Genomic DNA, 15,093 nt, shown 5'->3' on the forward strand with positions numbered 1-15,093 from the left:
AAAACATGGACTATGACTGTTTGCTGTTCGTTTTGAAATTAAAACTATTATCAGAAATAAGTCTAGGCTTACAATACATTGGAGAATTTAGTTTGGGCTATAATCATCATTCTTAAACCATAGAACATCCATGATTAAACATAGCACAAATTTGCCATATAGCTGATTTCATCATAATATTTTCACTGTTTTACTAATGCGCAACAAACAAAAACATAAAACTGTTCTTTGCATGAAATTAGGAAAATTGACAAATTGACAAATCTGAAATAAGTTACAAGTGCCATGCTTGTCAAAATTTGAGGTTTACCATAGCATACATGTACAAAACACAAAACTTTGCCGAGTGTAATGCATGCACCACAGAGGGACTGCCATACGCATGCATAATATACAATTGATCGCGAAAATTTAATATTTTTGTATCCAAAATGAGATAATGGCTATAATATAGTCATAATAATTATAATGAAACCGATTTTGTAATATAAAATACATAGAAAACTAAACTTACATTATATATATATATATATATGATATATATATATATATATATATATATATGTATGTAGTATGTATGTATGTATGCTACGTATAACTGAATCACGAAAGTTAGGAACGTGATAAATCCATAAATAAAGTTATATGCCACGAGGAAAATAAACAACGGAGTATCCGCGAAATCTTTCGACGTTCAAAGATTTCATTTGAACTTCGAAAGATCTCGCGGGTACTCCGTAATTATTTTGCCTCGTGGCATATAACTTTATTAATATATATATATATATATATATTATATATATATATATATATTATATATATTATGATTATATATATAAATATATACAATTATACATATACATATACATATTACATACATTCATCTTGATGGATCCTGATGAAACTCAAGTTCACGCTTTATAAATGGAGACTAAATTTCTTTTCTTTTCTTTTTTTTTTTTTCCTTTCCCTTTTCCCTTTTCTTCCTCATTTTGAGCAAGCGAACCTGAGCAGCCCTGACCAAGCTCCCCATATGGCAAACGCCACAACGCCACAGTGGCCAGTCTGCCTCTACATAATACATCTTCCTTATATTATATATTATATATATTATATACTTATATGTATTATATATATATATATATATATATATATATATATATATATATGTGTGTGTGTGTGTGTGTGTGTGTGTGTGTGTTATGTATGTATAACTGAATTCCGAAAGTTTGGAACGTGATAAATGCATAAATAAAGGTATAAGCCACAAAGGAAAATGAAACACTGGAGTAGAGCTACAAGATCTTTCCACTCAATGTCCTTTACTTAGCAGACTGATTGACATACATGGGGAACTGACAGATAGGGATTATATGGAGATTAGTACCTAGAATCCAACACATCTGGAGAATTAGTAACCTTCTCAAATGAACACAAACATGGGTACAATTTACGAGGTTTACAAAAAGATTAAATCCAACTGCTCAGACACAGGGACAAGACAATTAAAGGATAATGCAGGGCAGCAACTGACCACATTCAATCCTCTGGTAAACAAAAACTTATTCACAAAACATGTTAAACATACATATACAAAGAAAATATCTATGAGGCAACTAATTTGTATTTAAGTCTGTGATTGTGTCTTTAAGGTCATTCTTAAACATGTTACAGATACAGGGGTCTAAATGAAACAGGCCACGACTAATATTAAAATTACAATGGGAAGTAAGTTGTATAATGGCAGATTCTAAAAGATTTCTTTAAGACATCTTTTAATCTTGCAATTACTGAACTACCAATCCAATTTATCCAGTGGTTGTTTTCAATTAAATGAATGAATATTGCAATAGATGTTTGCCCAGTTTTGACAGAATATTTATGCTGCTTGATTCTTACTTCTAAGCTCTTGCTAGATTGCCCGTCATAAAAGGAGGGGCAGTCCATATATGGAATTTTATATATTGTTGCTTTCCCTGGGGCCATTTTTTTTAGCATTCCTTTTAGTGTGTTATTATTGGAAAAAACGAGGTTAACCTTTAAAGATTTTAACAGTGATTTTATGGTTTCAATAAGGCAAACTGAGAATGTTCTTAGAAGTTTCTTTCTCCGTGTTGCTTGCACTATAAAACTTTTTGTGGGCTTTATTATAGCAAATATCTAATAGTATATGTGAAGGCTAACATAAATCTTTCCTTATTTTTCTTATGTATTCAATTTCTTGATCCAAATATTAGGGACTGACAATGCGCAATGCTCGTAAAAACGTAGAAGAAAAATTTATATTCTGATATTAAGATGGTGGCCTGAATAGAAATGAACATTAAGTTAAGTTATTTGTTTGTTTCCTATAAATACTGAATTTACATTGAAATGGTTCTCTATGTATCAAAACGTCTAAGAAAGGGAGGCAGTTGTCTTTTTCCAATTCTACATCAATACCAGCAGGCGAAACGGCTAAAATATCATCAGTATATCTATACCACTTTAAAGGAATATAAATGATATTAGGTAAATAGCGTTTTTCAAAGTATTCCATGTACAAGTTTGAGAGGAGTGGTGATAAAGGGTTGTCCATTGCCATGCCAAATATTTGTTGATAAAATTCACCATTGAATATAAACTTACAATCACAAATGCTCAACATAGTGAGTGAAATAATGTGACTTATAGGTAGAGGTAATTCATGCTGAGTTAGTTCATTACTAGGATACTCTATAGAGTCTATAGAGACTTTAGTAAAAAGAGAACATAGATCGAAACTAACGAATCCATCAGTGGGACCAAAAGTAATTTTGTTTAATTTATCAACTAAATCTAGATATATATATATATATATATATATATATATAGATATCTATATATATATATATATAATTATATATATATATATATATATATATAATATTACTATAATATATAAAATAATATATATAGAAAGGAAGATGGATGTCTTGAATATAGCCTTCAAAATGCCCTGAAGGAATAGTACATGACAGAGTCAGCTTGGCTCCTGTGGGCACCAGAAGTGTTGGAAGACCAAGATATCTGTATATCAGCTATGAGATGAGAGGCCGGTGATAATGGAGAGCTGTGGAAAATGAAAGTGACAAGATACATGAGTGGCAAAATTTCAAAAGCCTTTTGCTTGTGTGAACATTATAGTCAACTAAAGCAGGGCTAAAATAATTTCAGAGAAGTTTTGGGCTACTAAACTTTTGTAATCTTAGGGAGAACTGGAAGGTTGGAACCTTGCTACGATGTTGCAGTTATGACTTGAACCACTTGGGAACAGGCAGATATCAGCTAATATTTTGCTCACCTGAAAAAAAGCTTTATGATTTACAGGAAGGAAATGAGTGATAGTTTCTTAAATAATTAATTACCATAAGTTATTCAAGATCTAAAATTACCAAAAAAAAAAAAAATTTTTTTTGCAAGTGATTTAAGTATGATAGGTAGAAAGAAGACTCCAAACCAATAACTTGTTTATCATCGGAGTTTGTATATGATAGCCCTACTCTTTCCCATGGTTTACTTATAGGTATACTAGGTCCGAAGATAGATATATTTTAGCATGGTCTGCCAAGGGCATTGCTGGACGGTTACTTGTAGTTTGACTTTTAACTTATTGAAACTGTTTCAGAAGACTTATAAAATTATAATCACCTTGGTAATTTAGACAGAGCTGCAATAATCGAGTTGGGAGATGTTATATTGTTATATGTCAAACATCAGTTGATCATGGTATGAACACCAACATGCTTCATCGGAACAAAATTGAGAATTACTCCGAATGTTTAGTTTTTCTTCGTTTGGAGGATTGCAAAATTTCTTGTAAAGTCAAGTTTATATATTGATAAGAAAATTTGGTTTGTTCCTCTTCAAAAATTGATCTAATCTGTTAACAAGTGTCATTTCATAATGGACCACCATAAACTAAAGTACAGTTCATATACTCATTGCTGATTACTGACTTGACTTAATTGTTTTTTCAGGATGGGCGATTGCAGGCAGGTGATCAGCTGTTAACTGTGGATGGGAAATCTTTGATTGGGATCACTCAGGAGCGAGCAGCAGAGTACATGATGGAAACAGGTCCAGTAGTGACGCTTGAAGTAGCAAGACAGGGAGCTATATATCATGGCCTTGCCACTATTCTTTCACAACCATCACCCCAAGCAAACAGAGGTAAGGATCAAGATAAGTACCATACAGTAATTCTGAAGTTTTTTCAGGTTAAAGAATATATGAATTCTACATGAGTCATTCTAGCAAACTGGCTTATGATTATGTTGCATAAATGAAGGTACTAGAATAGAGGCATCTTTTCGTAGTTGTAAAGGGAGATCCCTTTCTTTATTGCCATGCTCTGGTTATGCATAGACTTCATTATGTATACTCATTGGGTTCAGAGTATGTCAGCTAAATGTTGGGTCCATGACTGGGAGAGGTAGAGAATTGGCTGACTTGATGAGAGAAAAGAAAGTAGATGTGTGTGTGTGCAAGAAACGCGGTGGAAAGGAAATAAAGCTAAAGAGTTGGGAGATGGATATAAGCTATATTATAGTGGAGCAAATAAACAGGTAGAAATGGAGTTGGCATAGTACTGTCTAGTGAACTAAAGAACTCGGTAATAGAAGTGCATAGAAAGAATGACCGTATCATCAGATTGAAGATATGTTATGGAGGAGAGATTCTGAATATTATAAGCGCATATGCACCACAAGTTGGTTGCACAGAAGAAGAGAAGGGAAATTTCTGGAGAGACATGGATGGAATAATGCAAGAACTGGAAGAGCATGAGAGGGTGATAGTTGGGGCAGATTTGAATGGCCCATGTCGGAAGTGAAAATGAGGCGATTGGGCGGGTGCATGGGGGCCATGGAATTGGGGAGAGAAACCCAGAAGGAGAGAGTGTAGTGGACTTTGCTGTGTCATTCGACATGGCAATAGTAAACACATTTTTTGAGAAGAAAAGGGAACACCTAATAACATATAGGAGTGGGGGAAGATTCTCCCAGATAGACTATTTCTTGTATAAAAGGATAAATCTGGTGGAGGTCAAGGAACTGCAAAGTTATTCCAGGCGACCATGTAGCCCCCCAACACAGGCTGCTATGTATGGACTTGAAGTTGAAAAGGGAAAGAAAAACAAAGCTAAAGGGATAAGGAAAATTAAATGGTACGAATTACAGAAGGAAGGGGATAAGAAGAGAGAGTTTAAGAGGAGGGTTTTGGAGGATATTGATATAGGGATTGAAGATGTTCAAGAATGGTGGGCACGAAATGCAGCAGTAATAAGAAGGCATGGAAAGGAGCTGCTAAGAGAGAGACATCTGGTATCATATGGGAAGAAAAGGATAGTTGGTGGTGGGATGAAGACATTGAGAAAGTAGTTAAGGATAAGAAGGAGGCAAAGAAAAAGATGGGAAGAGTCACAGTCAGTGGAAGACAGAATAGGTACAGAGAGAAAAACAAGGTGGTGAAAAAGGTGGTAGCCCAAGCTAAAGCAAAGTCGTATGATGATGTGTATAATGAGCTGGGGACAAAGGAAGGATTAAAGAAGATGATGAAGCTATCAAAGGCTAGAAATAAGTGCACCAAAGATATAACACACATCAAACAAATAAAGAATCAAGAGGGTGTAGTGCTTAGAAAGGAGGAAGACATTGTGAAGAGATGGAAAGAATATTTCGAACAGTTGTTAAATGAAGGAAAATAATAGACTAATAAGAGAGGATGGGCAAGTGAAACATTGGCATGGTAATGAGGTTTTTAGGCAAGAGGTACTAAATGCACTGAAGAAGATGAAGAATGGAAGGCAACCGGACCAGACATGATCCCGGTGGAGGCATGGAAAGCATTAGGAGATGAAGGAGTGGATATACTGTACGATCTTATGATAAAGATCCTTGAACAGGAAAAGATACCAAATGAGTGGCGTGGGAGTATATTGATCCCAATTTTTAAAGGGAAAGGCGATGTCCAAGAGTGTGGTAATTATAGGGGCATTAAATTGATGTCCCACACTTTGAAGATACTGGAAAGGATGATAGATGCTAGACTGAGAGAAGAAGTACAAATAGGTAAAGAGCAGATGGGATTTATGAAGGGAAGGGGTAACAACAGATGGTATATTTTGTCTGAGGCAAATAATGGAGAAATTTGGGGAAAGACAAAGGGACCTACATATGGTATTCATTGACCTTGAAAAGGCTTATGACAGAGTCCCGAGACAAGAGGTATGGAGGAGCCTGAGGGAGAAGATGGTGCCAGAGAAGTATGTGCGATTGATACAAGAGATGTACCGGAATGTATTTACCAGAGTGAGGAGCAGTGTTGGGGAGACAGAAGGTTTTGAGGTGAGAGTAGGATTACACCAGGGGTCGGCTCTGAGCCCATTTATCTTTAACATAGTGATGGATGTTATAATAGAGGAAGTAAGGGAGACAGTACCATGGAACATATTGTATGCGGATGATATTGTCTCTGTGTGCAGAGAGCAGGGAAGAGCTGGAAGTGAAATTGGAAAGATGGAGACAAGTACTGGAGGACAGAGGAATGAGAATAAGTAGATCCAAGACAGAATATATGTGTACCACCACTGAGGGGGATGATAGAGAAAGTATTCAGCTTGGTGGAGAGCAAATAAGGAGAGTTGATAAGTTTAAGTATTTGGGGATCTTTTGTTAACGCTGGAGGAAGTATGGAAGAAGAGTAAAACATCGGGTACAGGCAGGCTGGAACAACTGGAGAGCGGCCTCGGGAGTTCTTTGTGACAAAAGAGTGCCGCTTAGGTTAAAAGGAAAATTTCACAAGACGGTGGTAAGAACAGCAATGCTGTATGGTACGGAAACAGCAAGCATGAGAAAAGCAGAGCAGAAGAAGATGGATGTGGCAGAAATGAGAATGCTTAGGTGGATGTCTGGGGTAACAAGAGTGGATAGGATCAGAAATGACTACATAAGGGGGTCAACTAAGGTGGTGGAAGTATCAAAGAAAGTGCAGGAGGGGAGGCTGAGATGGTATGGACACCTGTTGAGGAGAGATGAGGACCACGCTGGGAGACATACTATGGGAGTGGAGGTGCAAGGGAAGAAGAAAGAGAGGGAGACCAAGAAAGAGATGGAAGGACTGTGTGAGAGGAGATTTACATGAGAAGGGAATTGATGAGGCAGAAGCGCAAGATAGAAATAGATGGAAACGGCTCATCCGAAACGGCGACCCCATATAAAAATGGGAAAAAGCTGGGAAGAAGAAGAAGACTCATTTTGGGCATTTTATAATCCTCGACACATTTGATTTTTTATTCGAGAGTTGTATTTTTACATTCTCACATAATTTGGTAACACTCCACAACTACTGAATCAGTTGAATGCATGAAACAAAAGATAAGAAATCAGTTTCATTGCACCTGGGGATGGTTCAAAAAAGTTTTTGCAGTTACTGAACTTTAGTATATGACATTCTTTTTATAGGCTAATTTGATGTGATATCACCAACTTCGTATTGATAAATGTCATCTTTGATTATGATTAGAATGTTACTACTTACCAGTATGTGGAATACTTTGCCTTGATAATGTGGAGAATTTGAGTGGCATGATTCAATTATTTATGCATACTCCTTAGATTTTGTGCACTGCATTCAACAGCACCGGTAGAATTTTCTTTTTATTTATAACTTTATGACAGTACTATTTATAATATTTATGGAAACCCAAAAAGAAATTGGCATTATCAAAGGTGGTTATTTTTATTATGATTTTCATGATGATGGTTTCATACAATAAATCAGTCATCATCAAGCTCTTTTAGTCATGAGATATTCCCAAAAGATTCAGGATTTAAATGGGAGGTAAAGCAAGAGAGAAACACAAGAGGATGCATAAGCATTAGATGTTGATAAGATGGAATAGAGGATATACAGCATATAGTTGTCAGAACCAGACAAAATTCTGATGCTAGAGTCACTCCCAAGATTTCAACTACTGTTACTGTATTACATTAATAGTAAGGAACTCAACTTGAGAACATTATTTAAAGATAGTTCATTTAGCTTTGATGGCTTTGGTTTCTGATTTTTGTACACTTGTGCAAAATCTTGATTTACCCCCTCTCATTTTACTCAGACGTGTGATCAAAAGACTTCTTGAAGGTCGCCAGTTAAGGCAGATTGTGCCAACCAGAAATAGGAAAGTGGGTAGTACAGGAATCATAAAGAATTTCATTGTCAGACAATTTATGCTTCTCTTATTACTGGCCCACCACCCCTTTTCATTTTGTATATAGAAGGTCTTCTCAAATCCTTAAGCAAGCATAGTAAGAATGATTATTGTTCTTCAGCCATGCCAGTCCAATTGCCCTCAAGACAGGGAAGAACATGGAGGAATTGAAGCTTGATACTATAAAAGTGGTGGAAACATTGCTTGGGACATTTTTTTTTAGCTAGTTGGGTATCGTGAATGTAATGGAATAGTGAAGCAAAGCATAATGTTTAAAGCAGTCCCTTTCACTGCATTCCTTGCCTCAAGGCTGTTCTCATAAGTAAGGCAACCAACAGTAATTCTGTAAACGAACCCGTTTTCATAGTCTTTACAATGCAAAGACTATGAAAGAAGAGGAATAAGACAGCTTGTCATTGTAATATGACTTCTTCCTTAGAGAAAAAAAAAATTTAAATAGTTGTACAGTGGCCGCAAAGGAAATGTTGACAAACAGTGGAAAAGGTAATAGAATATGGGATATCTTGGGTTTACTACAATAAAACAAAAAAAAGCAAAAACTTGTATATATTTGTTCACAGTCATTTTTAGGCATGAAATGGAGTTCATCACAACCATCTGGACCACTAAATGCTCCCCATACCATGACACTGGAGGGATGTTTAACAGTTTTCATGGTGAATTTTGGGTGGTACCACGACACATTCTTGGGGCAACAAACAACTTTGGACTGAGTCTGAAGTTCGTTTCGTCAGAAAACAAGACCCCTCGCCACTGCTCACTTGTCCAGGCATGATATTTCTTGCAAAAAGCTTTGCATTTCTTCTTCATATTGTCTTTCAACATGGGTTTCTTAGCAGCACAAACGCAGGGAAGGCCAAGGTTTTTCTGAAAGCGGTGTTGGATTGTACAAACAGCAACATTTTTCAGTAGAGTGGGCAACTTTTTCTTTAAGGCAGCAGCTGTAATTGATGGATTATTCAAAACTTCACATTTCAAGAGCTTGTCTGTATGTGGGGAAGTCTTCCTGATTCCCCCCAGACCAGGTTTCCTCTTCGGTACCTCTCCTGGCTGGAGTCCTACAGAAGCCTTCTTCAGGACGTAAATGGCTTGTCTTGAAGTCCCAATATCTCGTGCCACATGAATTACTAACACTCCCTGCTCAAGGAGTGTCAAGGCACAAGTTTTTTCTTTATCAGTAAGCTTCTTTCACCGCGTATTAGCTGTTGGTATCCCTGCTATAGCACTCCAAAAATAGATAAAAAAGTAGGGACAGGAGGGGCAATAGAGCGGTCTGACATACACCTACTCTCATCCATAGCTGAGCCGGCACTGAGTCTGTCTGGGCTTTAAGTGACTCCTGAGGGTGTTTAGAACTGTCAAACGTATGAGCAAACCCCACCACCCAGTAGCCTGACCAGCACAACCAAAATGTTTACATGCATTTTTTGCTGTCAACATTTCCATTGCATTTTTGCTGTCAACATTTCCTTTGCGCCTACTGTATAATTAGGTTATGGATTGATGAAGTGGATAATGATGGTAAAGAACTGCTGTCCCATCAGTATGCTCCAAAGGTATTTTATGTGGAAGATATCTTTAATGACTAGTTTGTAACAACTCTAGTACAAACTTTAGAAAATACAAGTTTTTAGAATATTCTGATCAGAGATATCTTTATATCTTTTAACTTTTATTTTTGCTGCGTATACAGTACATGCATGTTTTGTAATATTCTTGATATTACTCGTGGAGAAGTGTAGCACTGGGATATTTGGATTTGTTTTAGTTCACTGCCAAACATTTGCAGAACAGGAACCTGAGATAAATTACCCATTGAGGGATAATTTGATCTTTCTTTTAGGCAATGGGAACACGTGGAAAACAAAATCTCTAAATAAAACCAATAGGCTGTGCCATTACTGTGGCAAAATGCATGCAAGGTATTGGAAATTACAATCTGGCCAAGCCTCCCTGTCTATTGAGTGGAATTAATTGTACTGCCAAAGGTTTGAAAAACAACTCATCACTGTAATCTCTCTTATTTTTCTTCATAGAAATACAGTAGTATCATGTCCAAGGAATGGTGTTCAGAGATTTCAAGAGACCCATTTATTATTAATTTTCTCTGAACGCCAGACATCACATTTACATATACTGTATCTCTCTCTGTTGTGTTGACAGTTGCTCTAATAACCGCATGATACATTTCATAGGCAACAAAAACTAAAGAATATCATAAAAAATAGCTCCTGGAATAGTCTAGACTATCAAGACAGTTGTGAATTTATCACCACTACACTAACTGTAAGTCAACTTCTAGTTTTAAATCAAAGCTTAATATTTGCCCTCATGCCTTACTTCAAAAATCAACTTAATATTGCTGCAGTTTCTGACAAAGTTATCACCGATGAGAATTACGATCCAGAGGATATTTGTTTTAAAGGAATCTTACTTTGTCAACTTTCCTGTCCTTTTGCTTTTGGCTATCCCAATGCTCTCGGTAAAGCGGTATAAGATCAACAGATGCAAAATTCTAAAAATTCTGATGGGCAGTATATAAAATTTTGCATCTTGGCTGTGACAGTTAATGTTGCATTGACAGGTACATGTCATTCAGTGCATAAACATTCAGTCAGATGTTGGTACAAACTTTTGGTTTCACCAGCTGTAGAAAATTTGGATCATCATGTCAACTGGAATCTGTTATTCATTGTTAATAAGAGCAGCTATGAGTTCCAATTCAAAATGATAAAATCAATCTTAATTAAAGAAAATCCTTTGAATATCTCCCAGGGATCGTGGAATTCCAATAAATCAGCAGTCACCTAATCTCAGTCATAGGGCCTGCTTCTTGCATCTGAATTTTTCTTAACCTTCTTTGCATACGTTCTTTGTCATGTTAGTCTAATTTGATTACAGAGAATCCACTATGTGATCTATTTTTTAATTCTTGGCTACATCAGCAGGCTTGGTAAAGGTTTCAATGTGGCCATTGTAAAAGTATTCCTCTTTACAATAGGTTGCTTGACTTGACCTTTAATCACTCGAGCTAGATTACATACACATTTATATTGCATTGAACTATCAACAGTCTCATACTTTTAATTGTATTTTGGCTACTTTGGTTTGACCATTGCAAGCAATGTAGATTTTTAGATATTTCCATCCATTTTATGTATTATGAAGGAATTTTTTCAATTTTTACTAAAATATATGGAACAGTGATGATGGTATATGATAAAGTAGTTGCAATGTAAACCACCCATTAAACTTTAGATTACTTGTTTTTCTATAATCCCTATCATTGTTCACTTTAAAAATTAATTTTGCATTCTTAATGAAAATTTGCCAAGATCTAAAATGTAAATGGTCAGACAACTATATTTCTCTGTTGGGATTAAATTCTGAAGGTGTCGGGATGAACAAATCCAGGGAATATTTTCAGTAAACTTATTATCAATCAGCCTTATGCAGGCTACAAAGTTACTGCTTCCACATCATCTGTCTTTCACTTTTTGAATGTGTTTGTGTCAAACAAACAGTAAAGGAAGAAAATAGTAAAGCTGTTTTACCTGGCTAGGATTCCTGAGATTGTCAAGTTTTTCACCAGAGATTCCCTTGTTGATTTTTTTTTTACTCTTTCTGAAATTATAAATTGGTCTCTTGTTCATACCAGTCACAGACTTATCTGAGCTAGAATTATCACTTCTTGGAGGTATTCCTTTAGGAACCCTCATGCTCTTTTGGGAGGGCACAAAATGTGTAGACCATTTTTATTTGGGTTCTTAAACTCAAGTGTGTTAGTGAAAGTACAAAAGAGACAGTATACAATAAATTAAACTGCTCATGCATGTGCTGAGGGACAAGACTAACACTTAACAGAGAATAAAGGCACAATAAGTTTGGTTGTAAGGTTACAAGGTCAAGAACTTAAAAACAAATATGCAAAGAAAATTACATACATGAAATGTATACAACAATTTTTTTGTATAGAAGTTTATATTTGTTCTGACAATTATATGAACCTACGCTTTCATATATGGAGTGTTCTTGCACTTACCTACCTCTGGCTGTTCTTGACTCATCTCTGAAAGCAAAGTCCTAATGCTACCGGGGTCACGCGTATTGACCCAACCCGGCATTCTTTCCCCATTGTGTTCACACATGTTCCAATTCATCTCTCATTTTGCATGCATATTAGAGTCCCTTTATTCTGTCTCTAATTTGGAGTTCGTACTCCCAGTTCCTAACTTTTCCCTCACCCTGTTTTATTGTTTTTAGTGTTAGTATCTTCAATTCTGTAGGGATTATTGCTGTTGTTGTATTTTAGGCTTGGATCTTTGTTCTTGAGGCAGGACAAAGGAGCTAAGGAGCAAGTGTTTCGCACATGCGTTCATCCTCTCTAAATATGTGAACAGTGCACAGTTTACCATCGTTTTCTCTTTGTAAGAGGATTCCATCCCTAGTTTTCATAACGTAATTAAAAGATTTCTGTGTCATTCTGTGTGGAAGATCTTTCCGGGTCCAGGGAAAGTGCTTGTTCAGTACCCATGCGATTGCACATGCTCATTTCTTTGTTCCACACACTCGAGTGTTAGTGAGCTTTCTCTTTCATCCTGCAGTGATGGAGGAGAACAAGAAACACGAAATGCAACGATACATGCAAGGACAAGCCTTGCAGGAAATTCATGTCGCCTTTAGGCACCAGCCCCCATTCTGTGTGCACATGAAGGGGTCAGGAATGTTCCCGTGAGACCCTTGCAGAAAGTTCATATAATGGCCATCTCTTCAGTGGAGAAAATATGAAAGATGGAGGAAGCTCTACAAACTCCATCCCTGTTACCCATCACGTCTGTTAAGGATATTTTTCCTCTCTCCTTTCCTTCCACTAAGAAGTCAGATGTGGCATGGCAAGCTCTTTGGCAGGTCCTTAAGAAAGAGTTTCAGGATAGTGGTGAGACAGAGTCAGGAGAACCAAGCAGGAGTTTGGGAAAGAACTATGGACCAGACTGTCCCTCTAGTCCTTCCCAAGTGAAAGGCGATCAGAGAATAGAAAAATCAAAGGTCATGCACACGGTCAGGGTAGACAGAGATCCTCCCTCTAAGGGATCAGACTTTTCCTTCAGACCTTCTTCAGAGTAAAGAAAGAGGCACCATCCAGAATGTCTTCAGCAGGGGTAGCCCGCCACCACAAAGGATCCACTCTAGCTGGAGTGGCTCTTGCTCCTCGGCCAACAGGGAATCAGAGGAATTTATTTCTGGTGATAGAAATTCATTTCTCAATATAATGTGGTTAGCCACGTAAAAGTATCTAATCCTTCAGGCCAGCCCTAGGAGAGAAGTTAAGCAGCTCAGTGGTCTGGTAAAACTAAGATATACTTAACCTCAACCACATCAGAATAGGATCACCAACAGCATCAGAGGAACTGTTCTCCTTAGTACCAGTCAGCTCAGCAACTCAGGAAGAAAGTACACAACGCAACCATGAGGGGGCTATTCCTTAGGCCGAGTTGACTATTGCCTGAGACAAGCCTCTGAGCCAATGATAAGAGTGCCTCTCTCCATTTGAGTATGATATTAGCCCATGCATGAGCCACTTTTTTGGTCATGTATGACAGAGCCTTCCTTGCGAAATGTACTCCTTCATAGCATGCCATTTTTCGGATGGTAAGATCTCTTTGACATCTATCATCCATGCCCTTTGGTACCTGTCGAGCCTAAAGATGGCCCTCAATTTCCTTCGCAACTTCACTTCGTCAGAGAGTTAATAGGGAAGGCATCCCATTTAGAAGGTAATGATGACCCCTCCTCAGCTAGGGTTAGGGCTCACAACATCAGAGGAATATGCAGGTCCTTCGGTGGAGTTGAAGAAAAACCACTTGGTGGGGCGGGTCCTGTGGGCCGTGGTCTGGAAGAGGTAGACAACTTTCACCTCTTCCTACCTTGAGGATATAGCATACAAGTCCTTAGAGACATTCACCTTGGTGGTGGCTATACAAGTCATTTAATGATGTGGAGCCCTTCAGGAGTTCTGTCAGGAAGGGAAGGCATCATCAGCTACATTACAAAAAAAAGAGTGAGTGCACTGTACATCAACTTGAACCCTTACAGTCCTTGGGGATATTAGGGATAATGTTCCTTCATGTATATCTAAGAGATTGTCCTCCCTCCTTCAAGTGAGGCTCCTTATAGGAAAGTGTAGGTTCTATACTTTTCGGAACAAATACCAAATTAAAAAGAAATTTTTTTTCTAATATACGAACCTATGCTTTCATATACGTACTAGGTAAAGTTACCCTCATGCCATCCGACATAGTCCCAATCCCTCACTTCTTCTAGGAGGTTAAGCAGAGGTGCATACAGGCTGTCTCATACAATGTGGAGAGACAGCCGGGTCAGGTCAACCCATGTGACCCAGGTAGTGTCAGGATTTTGTTTTCAGAGACGAATCAAGAAGAGCCAAAGTTAAGTAAGTACAGGAATACTCCATATATGAAAGCATAGGTTCATATGTTAGGCAAGAACAAATTTCTTTTTAATTTGGTATTTTCCCATAAAATTATACAAACTAATCACTTTACTGACACATTAGGGCTTACGTATTTGCAATGAACATTTACTTTATATTTTCATTCATTAGCACTCCACAGTACATTAGTTCTAACTTGAAGAATAGTTGAGTTGAAATTTGGTTTGTACATCACTTGTAACCAGAATCTTTAAGGAAACAGAGTAAAGAAAAAGGACAGTATGGCAGAACAGATGGGAACTTTCAAGAAACAGCTTAAGGATTTGTCAGACTTGCTCATGATTAAGTCTAAGCAGCCACTCAGTACTTTTCATTTCAACAAATACTAAATAGT

At 37.2% G+C, this 15,093-nt stretch overlaps 1 protein-coding gene across 16 annotated transcripts in view; it reads left to right on the forward strand.

The window, feature by feature from the left end:
• Positions 1–15,093, forward strand: part of LOC135224522 (afadin-like) — a 573,724-nt gene that overhangs the window by 528,084 nt on the left and 30,547 nt on the right. For all 16 annotated transcript variants that reach the window (XM_064263577.1, XM_064263587.1, XM_064263579.1 and 13 more), the window contains one exon: positions 3,999–4,191. In XM_064263577.1, the coding sequence (XP_064119647.1) occupies positions 3,999–4,191 (193 nt within the window). The remainder of the gene's footprint in view (positions 1–3,998; positions 4,192–15,093) is intronic.

The sequence above is a fragment of the Macrobrachium nipponense genome, chromosome 12, assembly GCF_015104395.2.
Source record: "Macrobrachium nipponense isolate FS-2020 chromosome 12, ASM1510439v2, whole genome shotgun sequence".
In the NCBI taxonomy this organism is placed as follows: Eukaryota; Metazoa; Arthropoda; class Malacostraca; order Decapoda; family Palaemonidae; genus Macrobrachium; species Macrobrachium nipponense.